This window comes from Phallusia mammillata, chromosome 1 (assembly GCF_965637545.1).
Source record: "Phallusia mammillata chromosome 1, kaPhaMamm4.hap1.1, whole genome shotgun sequence".
NCBI classification, from domain to species: domain Eukaryota; kingdom Metazoa; phylum Chordata; class Ascidiacea; order Phlebobranchia; family Ascidiidae; genus Phallusia; species Phallusia mammillata.
In genome coordinates this window covers 11,925,040-11,949,670 of record NC_137252.1, presented here as the reverse complement: position 1 = coordinate 11,949,670, position 24,631 = coordinate 11,925,040, and the positions used below count along the sequence as shown (strand labels likewise).

Genomic DNA, 24,631 nt, shown 5'->3' with positions numbered 1-24,631 from the left:
ATACATATATGGGCATCATCAGTCTTTTATTAAACACATTTTATGTTAGGAGAGTTTTTGTGTTGATTGAATATGATACAGAAGCAGTGCTGCATCATTAGGCTACTATTACTAAAAAGTATAGTTTAATCAGTGATTGTTGACACAAGATGGCTTACTACTGGAGTAAAATACCAATTGTTAATTTAACACAAAAAGTGATTTATTATGTAACAACTAAAAACTTATTTTTCAAATAAAAAATTTACAAAGAAATCATTATCAGTAAAAACATCAAAGGGCAGTGAATGAAGTGACAATACAAAGCATATGAATGTAGTCGTACTGCAAGCATGGTCATTTAACGAGAACTAACTAAAAAGCACAAAAACTGTTTAAAATACATATAAGTTAGAAGAAGATTTTAGTACAGACATTAAACCACACCTTGGAACCATTTTTAACTGACATTTGGATAACACTGGAACTATGTGGATTTAAAAGTTGTTCTAAATTTGTCACCTGTTACCAATACCAAAAATTCACAACACAAAATAGTCAGCAATACCCAAAAAATAAGCACCAACATGTTAAGCAAAATACACCAAATTGGTTGCAGTCAAACATCTGCCAGATAATTCACAGTGACAATAAAAAAGATAGGTTTAGTGCCATTGGTTGATGAAAGTTGATCAAAAATAGAGACAAAAAATAACTAAAATTATGTAGGATTGACCACTGGATTTTTTGTCACAATTTTTGTATCCATGTTACAGCCATAAACAAAGTGCAGTGCAGCTGACAATACATTACAAGTGTGGGACATAAAAGCCACAATATGTGTACTTAGTTAATGTACCCTCTAATAAACTTGCAGATAAGCTCAAGGCTTTTCCAAAAGACAAATATTTAGTTTTGCTACACAGCATGCGTTTGTGACAAAGTAAAATCCCTAAGTTGATCAATGATGGCAATATCTTCATGCTGGATTTCATAGCTAATGGCATCTGCAGGTGACTGTCCATGTTTGACAAACACTGGTATTTGGAGCTTGTCTTCTGTTTTGAGATTATATTCTTGGTAATGAAATTCCTTCTTCTCTTGTTTAAGCATATTCAATAGATAAGCCTCCTCATCTGTACAATATGCTGCTTCATCAACCAGTCTCAAATTTGATCTATTAATTTGCCCATGCCAACTTTGTGACCCAGGGTTGGCCCTTGGGCATGGCGATATTCTGGCCATGGGACTTGACTGTCTAAAGCTGTGTCCAAGTGGTGTTGTAGAACGACTGGAGTCACTATGCACAGGGGGAGTATATGACAAAACTCTTCGTTGCCTGTGCAATTGCCCACATACATGCTTCCTTTGCATATTTTCTATATCCTCTCTAGGTGAACAACGTAATGCACATGCACTACCAGAAGCAGGTGGGCTTGGATATAATGATTGTTCCCTATTGTATGAAGTACCTCCAACACCAGAGTCAAGGCTTCTTGATTCTACTTCCCTATTTTGGCCCATGATCAGTCTTTTAACATGGGCTGAAGGTTGTAAGTCATCATTATGCAAGGACCCTTCATCGGTGCTGGTCCCACGAATGGGAGCAAATTCACATGGTTTTACATCCAATAAATAGGATCTGTTTGCTTCACAATCTGGAGTGCGCTGCTCCAAACGAGTTTCCATCCAACCTTGTAGCTTGTTCAATACATTGTGTTCAGACATATATCGCTCATGTACAGCTCGCTGGTCGATTCGGTGAAGGCACATAATTCTCTCTGCATTTATCCTTTCTGTGGTCAATCGGTCAAGGGATTTAAGTTGAAATTCAGTTTGTTGCTGAAGATCTTGAATTTTTTGCATCAAGGATGTGTTAGTCTGCAAAATAAAAGCATTTTTATTTCCCATGGACATTTTTGTATCCTGAAAAAAAAACATGCACAGAGAAATACACACAAAATTTGTTTGGCACCACTTGTATTGTTGTTTGTTGTTTTTCTTTTGTATCGAAGAGTTCACCACTAATAACACCTTATTCATTAGGTTTTGAAATAATAAGTGTGTCTTACAATGTAGGATGTTCAGCAATTTTAAATGGCATTCTATTTTAAAGTATCCTATTATAATGAAGCCAAATGTATTGAAACTTTAATAAACAATGACATCATGCAGCTTATACAAAACACATATAAAGATCAATCATACAAATTCATCATCATTTCTGGTCATGAAACCAAAACAGTTCTGATAGCCTTAAAGTAATGCGATTATCGTTTACACAGATTTCTTACAGAGTCTTGTATCGGATGCACATACTTTAATTTCCCTAACATGCTTGGGGCAATGTGGACAACATTGTTAGGTCTAAAAAAAGCCTGTTATGATGATGCGAAAAGTTTATCTGATATCAGATTGTGTGGGCACTAAAAGCCTTTTAAGCCAACTTTTAAACAGTTACCACACAGATGTGTCATCCGATGGAAATGGTAACTTTACAAGCCATTACATTTCATTTTGATGAAAACTTGTGGAAAAAATAATGGAATATTAAGAATGAGTATGTTTCCCTGTATGAGGTTTGCAAATCAAAAAAATATTAAAGAATATGCCTCTTGGCAAGAAATAACCAGCGATTATATTGTTGCCATCATACCCCCAAAATGACATAAATTGAAAATAAAATATGGCCATTTAATGAATTTAAATAGATATTTGTAGTAGGTTATAACCAGCTGTTTATGTATTTGTTCTTGTTTTTTTTTGTTACAGTTTACAAGTTTCTGTGTAATGAACACATACAAAACAGCAGATAAGACAAATTTGAAGTGTTAAGTCAAAGTCTTTCAGTCCTTTCAAGCACCCTCATCCTACTTTTCTCCCCAGTTACCTGTTCCACAGAATCGTGAAGCTCTCGTCTTGATTGCCATATCTTCTCATGTATCTCCTCAACTATTTGCGGCGTTGGGTTTGGCAATTGATCAAGAACAGGCATCTGCTGTATGTCGCCGTGTTTATCTCTGTTAATTGAAAAGTAGTAATTCTGTGAATAATAAAGCATATAAAATGGAAAATAAAGCAGTATTTTGCATTTCTGAAGTGTTTTGCACTGTTTCCTATGTTAGAAACCTTCAACATATAAACTACCAAGTGCCAAATGTGTTGTGACAATTCTTAGCAGCAATACTGCAAGCTTTACAATAGGATATTAATACAAATATCCATTCAGTCAGCGGATATTTCAGACAACAAAGAATAAAAAAAAACACTAACACAATGCCATGGCCCCTATGCAAGCCGCAACAGATGTTATCAAAGTCAATTTAGGAACTGGTGTGAATTTTACACTTGAACTTGTGATCATTATAATAAGCAGGTTAAAGCCTGCAACTTAAATGTGGTGTGTCGCGTAAGTACTAACTATTATTAGAAAAGGGATTTGTAACAGGTTATTAACCAAAAGGCAAGACTTGAATCAAGTCATTAAACATTTGGTGTAACTTGCAACTATTTGCAATTTTTAGGTTTGTTACTTAATTACAAATGTCATCAAATTTAAAACACAACTTGCAGTTTTTACCTAAGTTGTGCAAACAAATTTATTGCCTTTTAAACAAACAAGATGACTGAAGTTATCAACTAACTTTACATGAAAGTTGTTAAAAGTCCAGGACTTAACCATAGCTGTAAAGCGAAAATTGTTAAAAGTCTGATGATTTATTAACCACACCTGTAAAGTGAAAATAGCTGGGGGACAACATACGGATTCACAGTGAGATTTCTGTAACAATCATCTAATGTTTGTCTGGGTTTATTCCTGGGCTTGTGATCAGTGTGAACTTCTTTGGAAATCCTGAAACAGAATGTGTGTGTTACCGGCTGACTTTACAGGTTGTCATATTGATATAATACAAACCTCGTTCTTTCTGGGCTTTGTGATTTTGATCGACTTTTCTTTCGTCTTGTCAGAAACCTTTAAATAAATATCTCACCTTTGAAAATTAATGTTTAATTTTACTTGGTCAAACAAAAAAATTGAAGACAGTAAAAACATGCGAAGTATATGTATAAAATGACAACAAAAACATGGTGGTTGAGTCATAACTGTCCTGAGGAGTGTATATGTTTCATCAAGACAATTCATACTTGCAAACATTATGGTTTGGAATTTAAAATTGTTGTTACCTTTTAAATGAAGTTTTGTGTTTCTGATGTTGGTCATTGACCTGCAATTAAACAGGTTTGCACTTTATGTTGCATATAAAGAACTCAATCATGTTGTGATATATACCTGCTTCCCACCATCAGAAACAGTTTCCTTTGGTTCTGATCTGCTTCTACCCTTATTCAGTGGATCCTTGTGCTTTTTCCTGCCTCGTTGTCGACCAGAAGATGGTCTGGCTCCAGAAATCAACATAAGTGCAAGCTCACCTGAACCGAATGTGTAAACTCTAACATCTTTTGCAAAGACAACAAAAACTGCCTATGTTAAATTTGTCTGGTATATGGATAGGTAGCAATGTGATGAGAGATGCCATTGTAAGATGTTCTGAATTTTTAGAAATTGCGAAAACCAAGTACTTTAAATAAATCACACTGGGAATAATAAAACAATACAAGTGTCCATATGTTTTGTAGTTGGGAAATTACTGTACTATATTGGAAAATATTAGGAAATATACCATAACTGCTGTCAAGCCATTTTTGTCTTTGTGTTTAAATAAGTGAAATTGCCGTACAGTACAGCTATTTGATAACTTTTTTGTCTAAAAATAGGTATGCTTCACACTTATTTGTCAACTACACATCTTTGTCTGAGGCTTTTTGTACCACATAGTGTAAGTATGTGCACAAGCTAATCCCTATTTATAGGTGGGTTTGTGTATAACACTGTTGGGATTACAGGACATGTACAGATTCACACAAGTTTGAGACATTACAAATCACATTTAACCAAAGTTCAATCAAGTTACCTGCGTTCAAATCCTTTGCCAAATCCAATGCTGTCTTAGCCTTCTTATTCTTGAGTTTCTTTACATCACTATGTGCATCAAGAAGCAATCGCACAATCTTTTGATTTTGCGCCACTACTGCAACATGCATTGCTGTGTTTCCAAGCTGAAAAAATACATGAAAAATTGCTGTACCATCTGGCAGTTGAAAAATGGACACATTTGAAAAAACTGTAAAAAATACAATTGTTTTAAACCAGGGGTGTGCAACATTTTTCGTCGGTGGGCCGTATAACCAATTTCGAACCTCATGCGAGGGCCACATAACATGTGCACAATAAATTCGAAATTCTTCTAAAAGCATCAATAAATTTATTTTCGACAACATACAGAGTTTCAATGCAACACTGGCTTTCGCAACAAAATAAGAGGGAATTGTTACATCACATTCAGTGAAGTAGGCTACTTGTTGTAACTGCTGTATGATCCACCGGTTGGAAAACGCTGGTTTAGCTTCTATTTGTTAGTATAGCAACTGAGGAGATTTACCAAAAACTAGTGGAAAATTTTGCTGAATTCTCAGAAGAGTTGCATTTTTTATCTTTATCAATGTGTTGGTGGGGGCCACACTAAATAGCTTGGCGGGTTGGACTGCTGCCCATGGGCCGTATGTTGCACGCCCCTGTTTTAAACCAATAAATTGTAACAGCAAACCCTGTTTTTATTATCAAGGAATATGAGTAAATTAATTGTGAATAAATTGGTCACATATTCACATAGTTTGCCTCGTAACCTATTAATAAACTGACGAGAATTTCTATCCTTGGCATGAAATAATAACATAAAACATATATATCACATATGTTATGATACAAAAGCTCATAAGAACTAAACATGTTACTTTAAACCTTACTTGATTTTGAGCATTAAGATTGCAGTTTGTTCCTAAAAGAATTTTGGCACTCTGGATATGACCGAATCTTGCCACTAAATGCAATGGAGTATCTTGCTGTTTATTGCTAGGTGAAGTGTTACTGCATGCTGCAACTATGTGTCTTGTTGCTGCAGTGTGACCATTTCCACACGACATATGTAGAGGACAATCACCATTCTGGAAGAATTAAAAAAAAACTCCCACAAATCAATCTTTAGACTTATATTGTGAAATAGACTGAAATATTTTTCAAATACAAGTGGTACAGTATGCCATGAAACAACATTTGCAATCAATGTACTGTGATTAACCAGTATAGTATTATTTTATAATTATTTTTGTCTCATGAACATTGTATATATGCTGTTTGTTCCATTAAAAATAATAAAGTAAAATCACTTAAACAAGAAATCATAAAGAATTTTAACAGTCAGTGTGAAGTGTGTACGCCAGACAATAATTGCTTTCAGTCACCTTATTTGCACAATCAACATTGGTATTTGCCTTCAGTAGTAGCTTTACAATGTGAGTGTGACCACATCTGGCAGCTTCATGAATCGCGATGTCGCCCAACTAAATACAGACCCAATGAAGAACACTTAATTATTTGCACTAAATAGTTTAAATTAATTTAGGGGCAAATTTCATTCATTAAAATTTGCTTCATCATCATATGAATTGAAATATATTACCAAATTGTAAAACAATATTGTAAGGATTCACTATTGTGCAAACAAAAAAACAAAATTGTTTTATTGTTAATTGCATAAAGGTTTGTTTTTTAGTTTCATACATTATTTTGTCGGTCTACGGAACATGCTTCATCAAGTAAGCGCTGTACCACATTAACATGGCCACCATTAACTGCCCTGTGTAAAGGTGTGTCACCATTCTGAAAAATAAAACATTTAATTATTATGATGTGTAGATTTTAATGGTAAAAAATATTTCTAAATTTCTCACATCATCTTGCAAATCAGGATCACATCCATATTGCAACAAAACACAGACAATGTCCAGAAATCCTCTGTGTGATGCTATGTGAAGTGGTGTTCTTCCATGCTGTAGCAACACAACCAACATTATGTTATATGATACAACCTATTTTGTACATTTACCAGAACACAAGTCATTGAAAAGATTCGTCAATTAACATACTTTGCATGAGACTATATTGTAAAACATACATTTTGCAATTAAAACAGTACTATAACTTGTTTTTACATGTTTGTCACTTAATAATAATATCAAATGGCATTTTTACTAATGCTCAAAGACACAATTGAAAATTTGAAATACCTTGTTTACAGCAAGCGTTGCGCCATTCTGAATTAAAGCCACAACTTTTTGGAGGTCTCCTTTAGCTGATGCTCGCAATAGTTGCTGAGCCAACGGATACTGATGAGCATTTGATGAAGCCATTGTCCATAGCTGTATAGAACTCTTAGTATCTGAGGTAACGTGATAGCATCAAGTGAAACCTTATCCTATTATTTCTGTCTGGCCTTCGCGTTTTTCAAGACGAAATAACAGATGACGTCATAGATAACGCATTAACAGCGCCCCGTGTGACGAAATAGAAGTAAACAGTTTAGGTGATTTCCCATCGACAATAATGGCCAGCAAGTTGCAAAAAGCAAACAAAATTTTAATTCTACAAACGGGAGGTAAGTGAAAATTGAATTATAGTGTGCTGGATCTCTGTCTACCGTTAATGTACTGCAAATAATCGCTATTACCGCATTAACATGACTTCGAAACACACTTTTAAAGGAACTATTGACAAGGACTATCCCAAACGTTCCAGAGGATATGCGTTTGAAATATGCGATGCACCTGCGATAAGAATCCTTAATCGGGCTCAGGTTGCAAATTCTATTTTAGTTGACACAGTTTGCAGAAAAGATTCGCAAGAAATTACAAAAGATAACAGATTTTAAAACAAACATATTACCTTGTTCCTATTAGAACAAAAAGTCCAAACTTGTTTACCTGTACAACTTTCAGAGACCACCTTCTCTCTCATATCCTCAATGAACAAGAGAGTAAAATACTTGTCACCCACGGGACTGACACCCTAATTGATACTGCACTCTATTTAGAACCACACATTGGAGAGAAAGTACTTGTTTGAATAATAAAATCAATTCTTTTTTATGCTTATCTTTGCTTTATTAGGTAGTGGTGCTGACTGGGGCTTTCAAACCAGAGACATTTAAAGATTCTGATGCAGACTTCAATCTTGGATTTGCACTTGGTGCTTTGAGTTGTATGTCGGCTGGTGGTGTGTTTGTAGCCATCAATGGTCTTATAAAGCAGCCAAACCAAATAGAGAAAGACAAAACTAGTGGAAACTTTTACCCACTTTAAACCTCGATTAAGCGATTGTCATGTATTTTTGAAAAAATACAAATGCAGAAATTTAAATTCACATAATTGCTATTTGATCATACTGATACAACATAATTAAATAAGATTACACAACCATGCAACAGTGGCAGCATGTGAAACTAAATGGTTGTTGGGCTAAGAATTTCAATCCAGTAGCTATCTGGGTCCTTGATGAATGCCAGTCCTTTCATTTTCCCTGCACAATACAAACATTAGATTTTTGGTAACAAGTATTGTAAGCTGCAGTATTATGACATGATTTGATGACAGAAATGTTTCAAAAGTGGTGATTTGTGTGTAGTTTTGTAGTGAAGAGAGTATAAATGATAAAACCATAAACTTGGTAACCTTGTTTTGTATGGAACTAAAACAATATACATCAGTCTGCAAAGCTTACCTCCATCAGGCGTTTTGATGTATTCAACTCCAAATTCATCGAATCTTTTGCAAGCTGCATATACATCAGGAACAGAAATTCCAATGTGGCCAAACCCTCTTGGATCAGAATTACCATTGTGGTACGTTGAATCGTCTGACTCTGTTCCCCAATTACTAAAAGTGGAAACAAGAAAGAATTTAGCAAAAAGCTTGCTCAGTTGTTTAACTACATATCATTGTCTGACAGAAGGTAATGTAACATTCGGATTTTCTTGTTTGTAAAAGCTTTTTAAAAGTTTTACAGCTCGTTCACTGTAGTAGCCACTTTTGCATTGTAAGGGTTGGCCAGTCGAGGCAGTTAAAGCTTCATCTGTGTGTATATGAAGAACAGAGCCACACCCTCCAAAGCGCTCATTTTTGCATCCATAGTAAATAGTTTGTATTCCAATGCTTCGCAAAGACGCTGCACACATAATGCATGGCTCAACAGTGACATAAAGTGCACTTTCTGAAAAGACCTCCAAAATGTTATCAGTTTTCATATTGCACATGGCATCATCAATAGCAACCATTTCAGCATGTCTGGTTGCATTTTTTGTTTCATTGACTTTATTTCGGCCAGTTCCAATCACTTTTGTGTCCTTATGAACGATCACACATCCAACAGGCACTTCTCCATGTTCAAGTGCCTCTTCAGCATACTTGAAAGCTGATTCCATCCAATTACTAATGTTTGATGAAGTTTCACAAATATTGCCATTATCCATCATGAAATATGACACTCTTTAAATGTGTCTTTAGTCAGTAATTATAAAACCTGTAACTAAAAAGAACAAAGTTAGTTGCATTAAAGTAAAACTACCTACTGTGTTAGTTCAACTGTTCCTGGTTGTCGAAAAGTCCATTCCTTTCTTTTCTTTTCATCACTGGGAATATCTTTTGGATCTGCATAACCCATAAAGTAGATGGAGAACTTCATGCTTGGCATGTGTATTGTATGAAGCAACCTGGAAGTGAAAACACAAAAACTACTATATATATCTTGCATATGATTCGTCTGCAAAGACTGCAATAAACACGGGATGGCAAAAATTTTACAATTTGACCATGATACTCTTTTACCAAATTTGCAGCATAGATAATCAACCTATTTGAATGCATTAATAGTGGACTGTTATACAAATAGTGCATGAAAAAACAGCCCATTAAATAATATCAAACATGCCCTTTATTTTTAATACTCTAAAGAGTTTTACTATTATTGAGTTGTGTTTTCACTTCTGTGATGGATGCTGTGACACAACAATTTTGTGGACAAGGTATGTTTCACCAAAGTTTTTCATACAAATTTTAATTGAATGAAAAAAAGTAGTATGTGATGTAGCACCTGTAAATAAAAAAATTGAAAACTTGATTCTTACCTCATTCCCAAAACCTGGGAATAGAAAGCAAGGGATTTTTTTGGATCTTTAACTCTCATCATGGTTTGTTGCATGATGGAATCCTGTCAATCCAGTTTGTTTACAAATTACTAACTTCCTAATGCAATACTTGTTTACACATTGTTTCAAATATGGGAATTAAGGCGTAACGTCCACAAATGTATACTTGGTGGTCATTTTATCTTAGTTACCTTTGTATTTTCATCAGGCTCGTGTAGTGCAGCTGCTATTTCTTCTTTAGTTAAACCACAAGGTTCAGCCATATTTCAGATTTGCAAATTTATTGTCTGATAAAGTCTTACTTTTTATTATTTTACCACAATAAAAGCTAGAGAAATTTCAAAATGACTATGTCAACTTGTTGGTCCGTACCTTTAAAATGACTCAGCAATTTACAGGTTCTAGATTTGCAAGTCACGCACGTGTTTACTCCTCACGTCATTCATGCGTGACTAATGTTTGCTTTATTACTGCATTGTGTAACAAGATGTTTTTGCGTATTTTTAATAATTGTATTGTTAAGTTTGCCTTAGTATACCGACAATGAGTATGTGTATGGCTTAGCTTTATTAACTGAAGGGGCACATAGAAAAGTTGATTTCAATTTTACAGGTCTTAATGAATAATGGAGAACCGGATCGGACATTTGTATGAATCGAAAGAACGAACTGACGATGTAAATACTGAGAAGTCGGTTACATTCGATGAACTGCTGCTATCTGACAATGTTCTTCAAGGACTGAAATCTTCTGGATTTCATGCCCCTTCTCCGATTCAGCTAAAAGCTATACCACTTGGAAGATGTGGTTTAGGTAAATATCCATCTAAAATTAAATGTGTTTTTTAAAATTATTTTGAATGTCACCATCAAACATTTGATATTCCAGAACTTATTCTTGCTGTAGAAGTTTTATAATTAATCACACAATTAAATGTCTGTGATAAAAAGCATTTATACTTCAAATGATTAGATATGGTTGTTCAAGCCAAGTCTGGTACTGGAAAGACATGTGTATTTTCTGTGATTGCCCTGGAAAGTGTGGACCCACAGTCTCTCTCTTTGCAGGTCTGTATTAAAAAAATGCCTAAAAGTTTATCTTGTGAAATATTTGAATTTGATTAACTTTTAAATTAGGCTAAAACGATTCTGATTAAGGTAGTAATACCCACTATTTTATGTGTAAAAAATTGGGAATACGATTTGATATTAACACTTGACCAATAATTCTTGGTTGTTTAAAGGCAATAGTGCTTGCTCCAACTCGCGAAATTGCTCTTCAAATACATAGTGTGATGTCTGGAATTGGTCGCCATATTGCTGACCTGAGAATTGAAGTCTTTATTGGAGGAACAGAAGTTTCAAAAGACAGAATTAAAGCAAAAAAATGTCACATAGCTATTGGATCTCCTGGTATGCTCTGACAAGCATGTATTAAAAGTTATCAAAGATACAAAAGCATCTTTGGTCTTATTTCATTTAGCCGCAAATATTTGATGCAACCATGCTAATCGTTACTCTAAATATTGGGTTGAAATGTTTACATAAATGTTAGATCATTAATGTTTTGTTCATAAGGAAGAATCAAGCAGCTTGTGGAATTGGAAATTCTGTCGGTAAAAAACGTCCGTTTGTTTGTGCTTGATGAAGCTGACAAGCTAGTAGAGGAGGGAACATTTCAAACTCAGATCAAGTACAAATACTATGTCACTCTATTTTTTATTTAGGTGTCGTGAGCTCTACCAACCACAAATTATCTGTATGAGGGGTTTTAAAACTATGTGCATTGGCCTCCATAATTATTGACCTACACTTATACCTTTAGCCCACAAGTAAACATAATAGGATACATTTTCCTTCTGTTTTTTGCATTAGTGCAAAGAGTAGAAAAGTAAAATATTTTGGGTTTTTATATGCTCTTAGTGTTGCTTCTGATTTATCGAAGCATTTCTTTTCTACTAAAAAATGGTTACATGTGATAGAAGTTTACATTTGTAATGAAGTGTTACTTCTCTATTTTTGCAGTTGGATTTATTCAACTCTTCCAGGAACCAAGCAAATGTTAGCAGTGTCAGCAACATACCCACAAGCGCTGGCTGAATTTCTGAAGTGTTACATGTGCCAATCACAGTTTGTCCAACTAAATCCAACAGATCCTTCATTATTAGGTCAGTCAATACCAATGCCCTGTATTAATTTCAGAAGCTTTGATTTCTAAAATGTTTCAGATATTATTGTACAATAGTGATGGGACGATACCAGATTTTGAAGCGAATACCGATACCAAGTATGAGTACCGCATGTATATACTTTCGATGCCGAGTACGATTACTGAGTACTTAAGTGTAGTGTTGTACTTAGTTAGTTGTATATCATTGCCTAATTTGTTTGGTCGGGGGGCACACACAGATGCCTAAAAATGTAGTCTCTACGTGATAGCGAAAAAGATATACATAACTTTTTTCCAATTTTATGCTGAAATATTGGCATAAAGTTGCCGGTATTCTTATGGTGTAAATCGGCCTTCGGTACTCGCATGTTAGTATCGAAAACTGAGATAAAATATTCCGATACTGAGTACGAGTATCGATACCACTGAAATCACTCGATACCGAGTACCAGGTACTCGTCCCATCACTATTGTACAATTTACCTGTACACATTATAGCAGGTCAAACTTTCAATAAAGTATCATGATCACGTTTTAACTTTACTTCCTTCATTTGCAGGCCTGCAGCAGTATTATTATGTGGTTGGGGATCAATGTCTTCCACATGTGATGTTTGAACAGAAAACTCAGAGCATTATTGAACTGTTTACAACATCTTCATTTCAACAAGCTCTAGTTTTCTCCAACTTTCATTCTCGGTGAGGTCTTGTGTAAGAAATATGAAAAACAACAATATTTATCATTTTAATTCTACTCAGGGCACACAGTTTATCACAGGCGCTAAATTCAGCTGGATGGCCAAGCACTTATATATCAGGAAATCTGGACCAACCTCAAAGAATTGTAGCCATTAACAAGCTTAAAGACTTTAAATGCAGGTGGGTGTTTGTAATAAACAACCTACTTCCTCAAACTGTCTTGTTATTGTAAGATTGTTGTTTTTTTGTTTCTTGCACTGGTTTTGCTTTACCGTCGAGCATTGCTAAAACTAGTTTATTCATTGAGCTTTTTCCTGGGATGTGCGGCATTTAAAAAAAAACACCTTTTTAGGGTGTTGATTTCAACTGACCTGACGTCACGTGGCATCGATGCTTATCACGTGGATTTGGTTGTTAATATGGATGTTCCACTTGACTGGGAAACCTACATGCATCGAATTGGGCGAGCAGGAAGGTAGGAATATATAAACAAATTAACAAAAATGTTGCATTAAGATCTATGCCTGTGATTCTCAACCGGTAATTTCGTCAAAATTTCTGCGTTTTGTAAATAACGAACCCAATATCACTAAATATAATTTTGATGGCGACAGTGAATTCTTCTCAGATATGCGGCTTCAACTTACATAATTTTTATGTATTTTACAGATTTGGTTCAAGGGGAACTGCTTTTACGCTGATTGGTTCGAAGCGGGAAGAAGAGAATTTGCTTGCAATCGCCGCACAGTGCAGTGCAAAAATTTGCAAACTTGAAAGTTTAAGCTTTGTCTCCAGAAAATCGGATTTATCGGTTAGTAAACAAACAACCTTAAAGAGCGCCGTTTAGCAATGCTTGTGTAACTGAGGTAATATGATGTTTGCCGGGTTTAGCCTGTTGTTGGTAATACGAATCCGTCCATGTGCAAATAGATCTGCTTTTTACCAATCGGTTCTGACTTTTGCGATTTTGCAGTCTTGCTCTATGGTATTTTTCAACACACTGTTTTCTGGTGTAAGATATGTAGCATTGAACTACCGTATATACTCGCGGATAGGTCGCAACTTTTTTCCTTATATTTTTCAAAAAAATGTAGGTGCGACCTATCCGCTCGACATAAGTGCAAATCGCCACCAAGTCGGAACAAAACTGAAAGTTTTCGGCTATTGCAAGTACCGTATTTTCCGGTCGGCTTATCGGGCGGATATAACGTATTTATTCGAGTATAACGTGCAAAATTTTATACTAATTTTCAACAAAAAATTAAGGGTGCGCGTTATAGACGCGAATTGTAGTGGGGGAAATGTGCTATCGAATCGGGTGCATGCGCTCGTGCACGCACATACCAATGCGAGACAGTTTCATGAGGGCACACGCACATGCGTCAGCTCAGCGTGCGTTGGATTTTCCCGCTTTGTTGAGAAAACATAGTTTTGCGGTTTCAGTGCAATGCAGTTCAATGCTAAAAACAACCAATTGCACCAGTTATCTATGCAAAAAAGCTAGGGAAATGGCCTTTTAAATCCCTAGATTTTCAGTGCGACTTATGTGCGAGTCAACTCTAAATTACACTTTTTTAGCACAAAACTAATAGTGCGACCTATACGGTGGCGCGACCTATCGGCGAGTATATACGGTAATACTTTTACACTTAATAGATATAAGCCAGTTAAGGTGGTATACATCTAGTTCAGTCGATAGATATTTGTTTTGTTTTCAGGGGCAAATCAACAATCTAGAGCAGCAAATGACTGGGCTGCATATCAAGACTCAAACGAAATCGTTATCGACTGAATTCTTGGGGTACCAAGCTGAACCAGATACCAATGGAATGAATGGCCATGTGGCTCAGCAAAAGGCACGGAGCCACCCGAAAGCTAAAGGGGAAATACAAGACACCAATGTAACGGAAGAACTAGCGTTGACTACGGACGAAAGTTCCAGTGAGTCAGACCACGACACTCCTGCTCAGCCTTTAATACCAAGTTTGCAAGAACTTCTACAGAGCAGCATGCACCTGCGAAAGAACGTTCATTATCGCAATATGTCACACTTGGAACTCCTAGCGGATTTAGAGTATTTCAAAAAACACGGTGAAATGGCTCCACCACCATACCGCGAAGATGCTAAAACTGACACTCAAAACGTACAGGTCAAACCTCGTAGTAATGCCAAAGCAGTACAACGTACAGATAAAGCGAATGGCAGAGATACTAGTATTGAACCAGTCAGTAAACAATTATTAAATACGTCTTCAAAAACTACTGCACAAAGTTCCCAAGTAAAAGTCAAAACAAACGGACAAAATGGCTCTCAAAACACGGGACCCGATGCTAGGCGTGTCACTGCAAATTCAAACGAAAAAGCCCAACATGCGCGTAAAACCCAGGAAAGAAAACCATCTCCACCACACTCCAGGCCTATTCGCAGAGACAGCACATGTACCAGCAGCACTTCTTCAACTGAGGTCGCTGAAGGTAGTATTCCTTACGAGCCACAAGTTTTGAACAATCCTCGTCAATATCAAACTCAGCAAGCTGCTTCTCCAGTGTGTAGTAACTGCCAGTGTGTGTCTCCCTACTTTGTTTATGAGGACGATCGTGAATTTGCTGCGTATGTTCAAAGACACGCTGCATGGTATGCGCGACATTACGTTGAGCTTTCATACAAGTCAGTGCTTTCTTAAAACTTTGATGTTTTGTGTCTGTGTGTTAACAGACTTATCATGACCAGTGTTTTTTGACTAGGTTCGTTAAAGTTCATTTGCAACGTTCTTCGCCTAAATACTAATGTAAAATGTAATATTGACGCATTTGAAAACACTATTGTCAATAAGTTTCGTTCTGTAAATGTTTTGCTCTTTTTTGGCTAACAGCGATATTGCCTATTCTGTTCCAACCGCCGGTTTGCCTACATTTGCCAAATACAATCATCTTTTTCTGACACAAGAGTAAAAAATCTGACTTCGAAACCATTTATTTGTTTAAAAATGCTTGCTTCTGGACTTACAAATTGAAAAAAAGGAAAAGCTAGGCAAAAAAATATAAAAATTAGTCGGTCGTATTAACAGTTCGGTAATTTTGGTGATCTTCTCGTTGGAACTTCTTATGCATGGCCAACATTATACGATCGCTTGTTACACCCTCAGCAAGTTGGAAAAGTTGGTCCCTCTCTGCAGTAGTTGGTCATTCCTAAGGCTGCCTTTATAGTCTGTTCTGCACAGAACCTGGAGTATTCCCTTCGGTTTTCATCGCATTGCTTATCCATTACAAAACCTGGTGGTGCGGGCAAAGAACTAGGGGAAGGTTGGTGGTAATGGTTTTGACTCATATTTTGAATAAAGAGCCTTAAACTGATTTCAATTGCTTTTTCATTCGGTGTTATCAAATGAATGGGCGGTGGGAGAAACATTGGTGGAGGCGAAATAGGCCAAGATGCTATATTCCGTGGAGCTGGTGGTCTGGGGTGAAAAAACGGGACAAAGCCTGGCATGGGAGGTGGATAAGGCATTCGAAATTGAGGTGCTTGCGGGTTCGGTTGCATAGGAGCTTGAGTCGGAAACGATTCTACATCCGCTGCTATTTCTTGATCCTTGCACATATAGCCAGCGTTGCGTTTTGCTCGGATTTTTTGTCTCATATATGCGTAAGAATGTCGAGGTGGATGATCTCGCCGGTGGACCAAGCTCTAAAGTTTTGTACAAAATAAGTAGGTAACACCATAGTGAACCAAACAATCTGTATTGAATTATTCAACTGCAAAACAAAAATTTTGTGTACATACCTTGACCATATTTTCCGAACTGTGTTACTTACCATGTTTTGCTCGCTGTGAACGAAGTTTTCCATTTGTTTCAAAGCAGAGTAATGAGATTGTTCATAAAAAGCAGCGAAAGTAGTTTTTGCCTCGGTTTCTATGGAAGACTTGGGTTTTAAAGGGCCACGCAACAATCCGATTGATTGCGTCACAAACAAAAATTTACATGTGTTAGGACTTGCTTCAATTCGATTGTTATGTTTGTGCTTGTGCATCCGTTTTTGCCATACAAAATCACTTGTGCTCTTTTGCGCTATCAAGGAGCATCGTTCATGCGCATCTGGCTGAAGTGAACTCACGAAACGAAGGTTTCCGAAACTCTGAAGTCTGAATAACAAGTTGTCTTTTGAATGACGGGAAGTTAGACAAGGAAGTTTCCCGGTAATCGGATGGCTTAATTAGCAAGCCATGGCGTACAATACGAATAGTGGTGGAAAGGTTTACAGGCCTTACAGAAAAGCTTCGGTAAGTTCATTAAAAAATATGAGACAATTGAACGTAAATCTTACGACGATGTTTTGTTAAGTTATGAGGTTTGTAAGAAATGGGAAAACAGCATTGCTTATTGTGACACTGTTTATATTTTCTCAGGAGTACTTAACAACCCAACAAAAGCCAACCGCTCCAATAGCTGGACCTAAATTGTAAGTAAATTCCTGAAGTAAAAAGGTAAAGTACAAACTGGATGTATTTTACCATCATGTTGGCTTTAAATGCATCAGTAGTACGAAATGCAATGAATCTAGTGTTGTTGCCTTTTCATAAACTAATATTATATTTGTTGGTTGAACAAATAGGATAGTTTATGTGAGACATACAAGTTCAATTGTAAGAAAAACTATAATCTTGACATTTTTAAAGGGATTTGGAAAAAGAAAATGAAGCTCTCAGGCAAAAGGTTCTACATCTCACCAGAAACCTGGATCATGCCGAAGCAGAATATTCACAGAGTAGAGAATATTTGGAATCACAGCTGGATGTTGCCAACGACAAGTTACAAAGGGTTTCAACTCAATACAAAACGTATGAATACCCATTTATGAGTAACATGCACACATTTTTAACAAGAAATTAGATCAAAAAAAGTCCTGTGGATAAAATATTTTTTATAGTTATTAGGTGTTTGCATTCAACTATTAAAAAGCAATCTTATGTGGCCCAAAACGGTTTCCAAAAACTTAAATCTATTACATTGGATTGGCACCATGCTAAATTAAATATTTTGTGTTGGCTTTTCAATTGTATTTAGCTTTATCCTCACTTAAAAGTATTGTTTTCAGGTTGCAATCAAGTTATGTAACTCTACAAAGCACAAATCGAGAACTTGAAAACAAAGTATCAAAGGTGGTGAGTTGTTCCTGGAATATTCCTATACCCTAACAAACTAATATTAATAACTTATATGTTTATTTAACAACTACCTTCTTCCAAGCTTTCGCAAAGGCGGCAAATGTTGCAATATGACCAACAGGTTTTAATTGTTTGTATGGATCTGTTGTGAATCAAATTATTCACTATCAAGCTGTTTAACCATTTACAACATAGCTAAGTTATTGCATTCACAAAATTACATTTTCATTTGCCGACTGAATATGAAAAGGTGTAATAGTTTTGTGACACCAATTTGTGCTAAATGCCACATAGCAATTAATCATCATCTAATTTGTATCAAAAAGCACAATACTGTCACATCATGTGTAAAAATTTTATCACACAAAACAGCATTCATTTTTTTACTTGCCACTCAATATTTTACACGATTTTAACTTGATCCAAAATGTTTATTATTCACTCAAAACATAGAATCAGTTTTTTGTTGTATTTTCAACTGCGTTTTTAAAGATGTTGCTGTTGTAGATGTTCGTATAACGTATATATGTGCTCTTATATTGTAAAAAAATAGGTGTTTAATTTCCACAAGGTGTGATGGTCTACTTGCATTTGACTTGTGGCACGGTTTGTGAATAATTTATGAAGCTGCTTAAATCAATAAATATTTTCAAAAACCTCAACCTTTTCAGATTAATCGTCTTGAAAATGAGAGGGGTTCCATGGTCCAAGAAATCAATGATTTGACACGAAAAATCACAGATGCCAGGAATAGTTTATTGAAGTCACAAGAAGAAAATGTAAGGTTTTGTTGTCATGCCAACATTCTTTTAAAGTTTTGAAGTAAAATGTACTTCAAGTAGAAAGTTTATTTTTATTATTAGATGTTGCTATACTTTTATGTTTAACCATGTTATATTGTTCATACTAGTTTGTGGAGGTAATATACAATGAATATATATATATATGTATGTGTATTGTATTCATGTTGTTTTCTTTTTTCAGGAGAGACTTCGAAAAGACTGCAACCTTGCTGTTCAGTTGTTGAAATGTAATCAATCAGCTTATGCATCACAAAGACCAGAACAGGTATATATATGTCTGATTTCAAGCTCAAAAAACTGGCTAGACTTTTAGACTTCAACTCCCAACTGTTACTATTAAGTACACAAATAAAAAGACACCAATTTGATGTATTATCCTGAAATTTTGAAATTTATATCACTGATTATGGCATGAGCATTTGTGAGAATGCTTGAATAATAAAGTATATTGCTTTTCCTATTTGTGCCCTTATATTTGTCATGCTTTTAGATTCCAATGGAACTACAAGATCGTGTTAGTGATTACCAAGTGAAATTACAGGACTACAATGAATACATCAACCCCTATGCTGACAGTGATAGTGATAATGAAGACCGAACCCGTGCACCAAAACCACCACTTAAGGAAACGGTAATATGAACTTTTTATTAGACCTGACGAAATTGAACCTTTGTTTTGAGCAAAATTGATAATTGAATAGGTTGAGTGCATCCAACCAGAATGCACTTTTCATTCTGCTTCAAAGGGACTTTTAAAGTTACTGTTGTGGAACAAAACCTGTAGTGCACCACATCTTCTTTTGTTTTCCAACATGGTAGAGCTACTAGCACCATAACGAGAATCTACCCCCAAATTTGATTGGTTATATCTCCAAAAATGCTCACGGTTAGGGCTATTAGGGTCGGGGTAAGGTGTTAGCACTTAAAATTCAATAAAACTAACCCAAAATATGAGTTACTAATGTAAAAATTTTATGTAAATATTTCCCAACCCAACCCTTTTATAGCCGCTAAATAAAAATTCAGCTCTTTACACCCCCTTGTGAAAGCGAAGTTCTGATTCTCGTTATGGTGTTAGTAGCTCTACCTTCAAACACAGTAACAGTAATTGAAACAAACAATTACATGGTTAAGTGCCAAAAATGTAGAGCAAAAGATTTTTGTATGCCAAAGATACAGTGCTAGCTAGCCTGCCAGGTAATTTAGGTGAACAAATATTATTCTAAAACATTTTAATTGCTTGAAGAATGTGTATTCCAGGTTTGCCATTTGCTATGAAACACAGGTTAATAGAATGAAACCTATGTTAATGAAACACAGGTTAATATAACCCAGGGGTCACCAAACTTTTTTCACTGCGGGCCGGATGAGTGATAACAATCATCCGCGCGGGCCGCATAGCTTATGCCCAACCCAACGAGGCAATTTTTATAGGGGCGCCAAGTTATGGTCTTTCTACAATCCTATTCAAAAACTGGTCTTGCGACTGTTAAACTGTATAATTAGTCTCATCTTACGGGTAATGCTTGTATATTACGCCACAAGTGACAAAAGAAGGCAATTGTTTGCGCACAATTAACACTTGCAGTCTTCTCTGTGACGTAACAAACTGGCTTTAGGTCAACCCTGGGCGTTAAAATCTTGTGAAACGCGGTAGTATTAATTCTGAATATCCCCACAGAAAAACTTTTGTAACGAGTAGATTAACTTCCAATGTTACAAAGTTATCAATACAATTTGGCAACCTAAAAAATGTGGTCGCGGGCCGGATGAAATGACCTCCGGATCCGGCCCGCGCGCCGTAGTTTGGTGACCCCTGATATAACCTATTCAAAATTGTTTAGTATTGGTCAATGAGCAATGGCAACAAAATCCATTTTATTACTTAACATAACAGCATTTTTATATTTCACAGCCCAATTCCATATCAACTGATATGCTTGCAAAAGTTCTACAGAAGCCTGAAAATGTTCACATGAATCTTGAACCTGCCGACTTCATTCAAGATCCCCAACTTACCTCTACATACAAAGCACGATATACTGAAAAAAAACTTATCAAGCCAGACTATGGCAACCATCAGCAAGGTTTGTTGTAAATGAATGTCGATCTAAAGTTATTTTTTTGTGATGTAGATCTGTATTTTTTGCACAACAACCTAATGTAAGTCAATAGATAATTTGTGCAAAAGCCTATCATTTAGTTATAAGTCCTCTTCCTGAAGGGGAAACAGTTTGGTTTTACTTTGTTTGTTTATTTCATTTTCATCCCTGCAGTTTATCCATCTTACTAATTCCAGAAAACGAGTCAAATTTTTAAAGGCTGATTTTAATGAGAGCTTGCAACTCATATAGCATGATTATTTTAGCAGAATATTGATTTCTGTGTTGGACCTCACATCACCAAGTTGTATCATAGAATGCATTATCTATAAATTTGCATGTGTGGGAACCCATGGGTTTGTGCCTGCAAAAAAACATTGTTATAAAACATTGGCTAATACTTGAAATATTAAATAAGTGTATAGAGCAGGGGCCGACAACCTTTTAGGCGAAGCGTGCCAATTTACTTGTTATTTCCATGTATTAATGACCTCGCGTGCCAACGTTTTTCTAAATAATAATAGATCATGCCAGCTGATATCAATAATAAAGAGAAAGCAAAGCGTTTTGTGCATGTAAAGCTGAATTTTAAGACAATAACATGATAAAAACTGAAAACAAGCGGTTTAGCAGGTTAAATTGTTACTTCAATATAAACACGCAAATCGGTTGTCGTGCCATGAAAAACCACCTCGCGTGCCAACCTTGGCATGTGTGCCAAGGGTTGCCGACCCCTGGTATAGAGTATGCAAACTTTTCATAATAGGCTATAGTTTATGTTAAAAAGCAATATAAACTAAGCCATATTCCTGGTTTCACTCTTCTCTCTTGCTTGTTTTTGTTATGGCTTTTATGTCTTGTTGAGCCAATATGTCAGGGGCGGGCAACATACGGCCCGCGGGCCGGATCCGCCGCGGGATTTTGAGCGGTTTCTGGTCTTACATGATAATGTGGCCCACGGCCACAGTCTGCCGCAATCCCACACTACTTGCTTACTACGTCAAATTATAGTTGTAACGGACAGTAACGCTCCCCAATAGCAAAAAACTTTCCCGCCTTTGTTACCATTGCACCATACATCTATTGTTACGACATAACCGCCAACCTTGTGTGTGGCCTGCTTTCACGGCTTCCTTTGTTTCCACATGTGTAGCCTAGTTAGTGTTTCAGCAGTATCTAAGTCTGTGGTGTATGCATTCAATTTGCTGTGGTAAATAATTTTATGTTATATCATTTAGATTGTTTGGACTGTATTGTAATTGTGACGTTCTTGATTGTATTTGGTTTAGGACGTTTAAGTGGTCAAAAATCCGCTTTAAATCTCTGGATAAATACGCGATTAATGTATCAATTCGGGTATCCGGCCCGCCGTACTTCATTTTCCCATATCAGGCCCGCCGACTGGAGAAGTTGCCCGCCCCTGCAATATGTAATAATGTTGCATTTTCTTTTAGTAAGCCGGGTGTGTTTGGAGTGTGGTACTGTTGTAAAGCTTCAATTGAATAAAAGTAAATTTTTGTGCAGAATCTATTAAACTTTCAAACTCATCAAGTGCATCTCACACTGGTACATCGTCACCATGGGAACAAAGTTCTGGTTCTGGCAAGCTGTCAAGCCCATGGGAGCAAACCCAAGAAACTTCAAGTGAGTCATCTCCATGGGAACGTAGAACTGTGCCCACAGGTTCCCAATATGCAGATGATAATGATGATGATGAGGCCCCAGCAGGAGCTTATGGGGTTTATGCTGTTGGGCCAAAAAGGAGAATCCCTAAAAAGGCGCCGGAATTAAAACACAAGCTAAATTTAAATCTTCCTAGAGAGCCTGTCCTTCCACCATCACACTCAGTACCAAGTAGCCCTGAGGAGCTTGACTTCAGAAAGCCCACTCTTCCAGATGCCTACATTGCCTCTACATTTCTTGCCAAAGCTGCAGACGTTGTAGCATCCAGTTTGCCATCATCAAAGTCAAGTTCTCTAAAGAGTTCTCCCTATAAAGTAAGAGGCAAGGTGTCAGCAAGCCAAGCTGAAACATCATCACTTTTGACAGGTGACAACAGTGACGACGAAGACGACAGAGACCTGTCAGTGTCACAAACACCAAGTCCTAAAAAAGAATATGGTTTTAATGAACAACATCAACCTGAAGGTCTCGGACTTCTTGATAGAGATGAGGACATCATGGATGATTTGCATGACAAAGAAATTACTTTAGAATGGGATCCTACCGATGTTTATGAAGAAGAAGAGCTGCCAGCTCAATTGAAAAATGAAGAAATTAAAACTGGCCCCGATACTGATGTTATGACAACACCAGCACAGAAAAATCTGCTTCTTTCATACAATGAAGTGGAAATAAAGAAAGAACCTGAAGGAATGAATCTGGAAGATTTACTGAATATGAATGTGGAGACTGCAACTGATACTATGGCCAATGTTAACTTAACTCCAAGTCAGACTCCTGACAGTGGTCACCTTTTATCTGAAATAGCGCATGGCAATCCAAGTTTTGAAAGCTTCCTGTTGACTACACCACCTCCTCCACAAGAATTTGCTTCCACTGAAAAACAACCACAACCAACTGAAGATGCAATTTACACCCAGGTAGATATAAATGCGACGGTCAACTCTACAGAACAAGATGACAATGTTGTTTGCACAAATGAAGCCAATTTTTCAGTTCAAGCCAATGATGTAATTGAAGTTGTTGATTTGGATTTAACTGAATCGCAGCTTGACACACGAAGGAGAAACAGCTTTGAGCAAGCTAGGGAATATGGCAATGTAATGGATTGATTATAGAATGTCAAGAGACTTGTTCTATTCAAACCTGAAGCGTTGCACATCAGTAGGTGCAAGATCCTTGTTTGTTGTTTATTTGACCAACTCAGTCACATTGTGAACGAAATAGATGCCGTTTATAACAGAGCAATCATAGTGATAAGTTGACAAAAATGGACCAAAACAATTGCAATCCCAGCACTTAGATTGTGCGTATTTGTACATTATATTGGAAAAAAGTGTCAAGTGATCATTTTAAATACTATATCACATAAAGTAAGTAACCCCACTGTTGCTGTTTTGTTCTGGTTATTTCCTTCAATTGTATGAAGCCCTTTCAGTCATCATTGTAGCAGATACAGCAGCACTTGCCTAAACAGTGAAGTGTGCATCCATTGTAGATTTCATTTTTTGCTTAAATTTTCACTTTTAGGTGCAATATGGAACATCATAAATGTATTGTGTTATTTCAAAATCAAGTTTCTTTACTTATTCTCTATCACTTTTTTATTAACTGCTAGTGCATCAGTTTCATGTTAGGTGCATTGTTCAACATGATCGGCTACTGCATTTTATATTAATATGACCCTGCATATTTTCTAATCATTGTATTTGTTAAGAGTGTTACACATGTAGGTGAAAGCCATTTGTTTGTTAAGCATCTTATGTAAGTTACACTGTTTACAAATATTTTTCCCAATTGGGTTGCCTAACCTACAATTGCTGATCATACAGTTACTGCAAAATAAATCTTGCACTTCTAAAAGGTGAGTAGTTGTATTATGACTGGGGGAGAATAGTTACCACCATCTTTCTACAGCCTAAAAAATCTGCAATAGT

General features: G+C 36.3%; 7 protein-coding genes across 8 annotated transcripts; 3 read left to right on the top strand and 4 right to left on the bottom strand.

The window, feature by feature from the left end:
• Nucleotides 1-7: 7 nt before the first annotated feature.
• Nucleotides 8-7,409, bottom strand: LOC145204025 (uncharacterized). The gene is made up of 12 exons (XM_080076432.1): nt 7,165-7,409; nt 6,829-6,927; nt 6,659-6,757; nt 6,340-6,438; nt 5,845-6,042; nt 4,953-5,097; nt 4,271-4,410; nt 4,165-4,205; nt 3,896-3,952; nt 3,710-3,832; nt 2,870-2,999; nt 8-1,860 (listed from the first exon to the last, which is right to left on the bottom strand). Exons 1-12 carry the CDS (start codon nt 7,285-7,287, stop codon nt 898-900), a joined length of 2,217 nt encoding a protein of 738 aa, XP_079932558.1. The 5' UTR covers nt 7,288-7,409; the 3' UTR covers nt 8-897.
• A 192-nt stretch (nt 7,410-7,601) lies between these two features.
• Nucleotides 7,602-8,238, top strand: LOC145204133 (uncharacterized). The gene is given in 3 exon segments (XM_080076575.1): nt 7,602-7,841; nt 7,910-7,987; nt 8,044-8,238. Coding segments are annotated over 3 exon segments (498 nt in total). The 5' UTR covers nt 7,602-7,613; the 3' UTR covers nt 8,236-8,238.
• Nucleotides 8,239-8,242: 4 nt separating this feature from the next.
• Nucleotides 8,243-10,510, bottom strand: LOC145204117 (lactoylglutathione lyase-like). Its single transcript, XM_080076551.1, has 5 exons — nt 10,268-10,510; nt 10,056-10,138; nt 9,501-9,641; nt 8,654-8,808; nt 8,243-8,452 (listed from the first exon to the last, which is right to left on the bottom strand). The coding sequence occupies exons 1-5, from the start codon at nt 10,337-10,339 to the stop codon at nt 8,376-8,378; spliced, it is 528 nt and encodes a 175-aa protein (XP_079932677.1). The 5' UTR covers nt 10,340-10,510; the 3' UTR covers nt 8,243-8,375.
• On the bottom strand, nt 8,815-9,488 carry LOC145204108 (tRNA-specific adenosine-34 deaminase catalytic subunit ADAT2-like). Its single transcript, XM_080076539.1, has one exon. It carries the CDS (start codon nt 9,402-9,404, stop codon nt 8,868-8,870), a length of 537 nt encoding a protein of 178 aa, XP_079932665.1. The 5' UTR covers nt 9,405-9,488; the 3' UTR covers nt 8,815-8,867.
• Nucleotides 10,511-10,521: 11 nt separating the features above from the next.
• On the top strand, nt 10,522-15,882 carry LOC145204035 (putative ATP-dependent RNA helicase DDX20). The gene is made up of 11 exons (XM_080076443.1): nt 10,522-10,623; nt 10,689-10,888; nt 11,048-11,142; nt 11,319-11,487; nt 11,653-11,767; nt 12,100-12,242; nt 12,804-12,942; nt 13,003-13,122; nt 13,295-13,417; nt 13,612-13,753; nt 14,661-15,882. Exons 2-11 carry the CDS (start codon nt 10,702-10,704, stop codon nt 15,624-15,626), a joined length of 2,199 nt encoding a protein of 732 aa, XP_079932569.1. The 5' UTR covers nt 10,522-10,623; nt 10,689-10,701; the 3' UTR covers nt 15,627-15,882.
• Nucleotides 15,883-15,905: 23 nt separating this feature from the next.
• On the bottom strand, nt 15,906-16,971 carry LOC145204097 (uncharacterized). Its single transcript, XM_080076528.1, has 2 exons — nt 16,756-16,971; nt 15,906-16,627 (listed from the first exon to the last, which is right to left on the bottom strand). The coding sequence occupies exons 1-2, from the start codon at nt 16,969-16,971 to the stop codon at nt 16,085-16,087; spliced, it is 759 nt and encodes a 252-aa protein (XP_079932654.1). The 3' UTR covers nt 15,906-16,084.
• On the top strand, nt 16,921-24,557 carry LOC145204044 (uncharacterized). 2 transcript variants are annotated; one of them, XM_080076464.1, is made up of 9 exons: nt 16,921-17,221; nt 17,348-17,400; nt 17,618-17,779; nt 18,037-18,100; nt 18,778-18,885; nt 19,091-19,174; nt 19,400-19,540; nt 20,825-20,996; nt 22,536-24,557. In XM_080076464.1, the coding sequence occupies exons 1-9, from the start codon at nt 17,165-17,167 to the stop codon at nt 23,804-23,806; spliced, it is 2,112 nt and encodes a 703-aa protein (XP_079932590.1). In that variant the 5' UTR covers nt 16,921-17,164; the 3' UTR covers nt 23,807-24,557. The 2 variants fall into 2 exon arrangements, with proteins under 2 accessions (XP_079932590.1, XP_079932580.1); XM_080076454.1 differs by having other exon boundaries at nt 17,022-17,221; nt 18,037-18,103.
• Nucleotides 24,558-24,631: the final 74 nt, after the last annotated feature.

Excerpts from the sequence above, each read along its gene's own strand:
- LOC145204025 (XM_080076432.1), bottom strand. The coding sequence starts at position 7,287 with ATGGCTTCATCAAATGCTCATCAGTATCCGTTGGCTCAGCAACTATTG. Across the intron at positions 4,206-4,270 it reads TTTCTGATGGTGGGAAGCAG|GTCAATGACCAACATCAGAA; the intron begins GTATATATCACA and ends GTTTAATTGCAG. Across the intron at positions 3,953-4,164 it reads CACAAAACTTCATTTAAAAG|GTTTCTGACAAGACGAAAGA; the intron begins GTAACAACAATT and ends ATTTATTTAAAG.
- LOC145204108 (XM_080076539.1), bottom strand. The coding sequence starts at position 9,404 with ATGATGGATAATGGCAATATTTGTGAAACTTCATCAAACATTAGTAAT.
- LOC145204117 (XM_080076551.1), bottom strand. The coding sequence starts at position 10,339 with ATGGCTGAACCTTGTGGTTTAACTAAAGAAGAAATAGCAGCTGCACTA. Across the intron at positions 8,809-9,500 it reads GGAACAGTTGAACTAACACA|TAATTGGGGAACAGAGTCAG; the intron begins GTAGGTAGTTTT and ends TTCCACTTTTAG. Across the intron at positions 8,453-8,653 it reads CATCAAAACGCCTGATGGAG|GGAAAATGAAAGGACTGGCA; the intron begins GTAAGCTTTGCA and ends TGTATTGTGCAG.
- LOC145204035 (XM_080076443.1), top strand. The coding sequence starts at position 10,702 with ATGGAGAACCGGATCGGACATTTGTATGAATCGAAAGAACGAACTGAC. Across the intron at positions 11,143-11,318 it reads CACAGTCTCTCTCTTTGCAG|GCAATAGTGCTTGCTCCAAC; the intron begins GTCTGTATTAAA and ends GGTTGTTTAAAG. Across the intron at positions 11,488-11,652 it reads CATAGCTATTGGATCTCCTG|GAAGAATCAAGCAGCTTGTG; the intron begins GTATGCTCTGAC and ends TTTGTTCATAAG.
- LOC145204097 (XM_080076528.1), bottom strand. The coding sequence starts at position 16,971 with ATGCACAAGCACAAACATAACAATCGAATTGAAGCAAGTCCTAACACA. Across the intron at positions 16,628-16,755 it reads TTCACAGCGAGCAAAACATG|AGCTTGGTCCACCGGCGAGA; the intron begins GTAAGTAACACA and ends ACAAAACTTTAG.
- LOC145204044 (XM_080076454.1), top strand. The coding sequence starts at position 17,165 with ATGGCGTACAATACGAATAGTGGTGGAAAGGTTTACAGGCCTTACAGA. Across the intron at positions 17,401-17,617 it reads CCAATAGCTGGACCTAAATT|GGATTTGGAAAAAGAAAATG; the intron begins GTAAGTAAATTC and ends ACATTTTTAAAG. Across the intron at positions 19,541-20,824 it reads AACCACCACTTAAGGAAACG|CCCAATTCCATATCAACTGA; the intron begins GTAATATGAACT and ends TATATTTCACAG.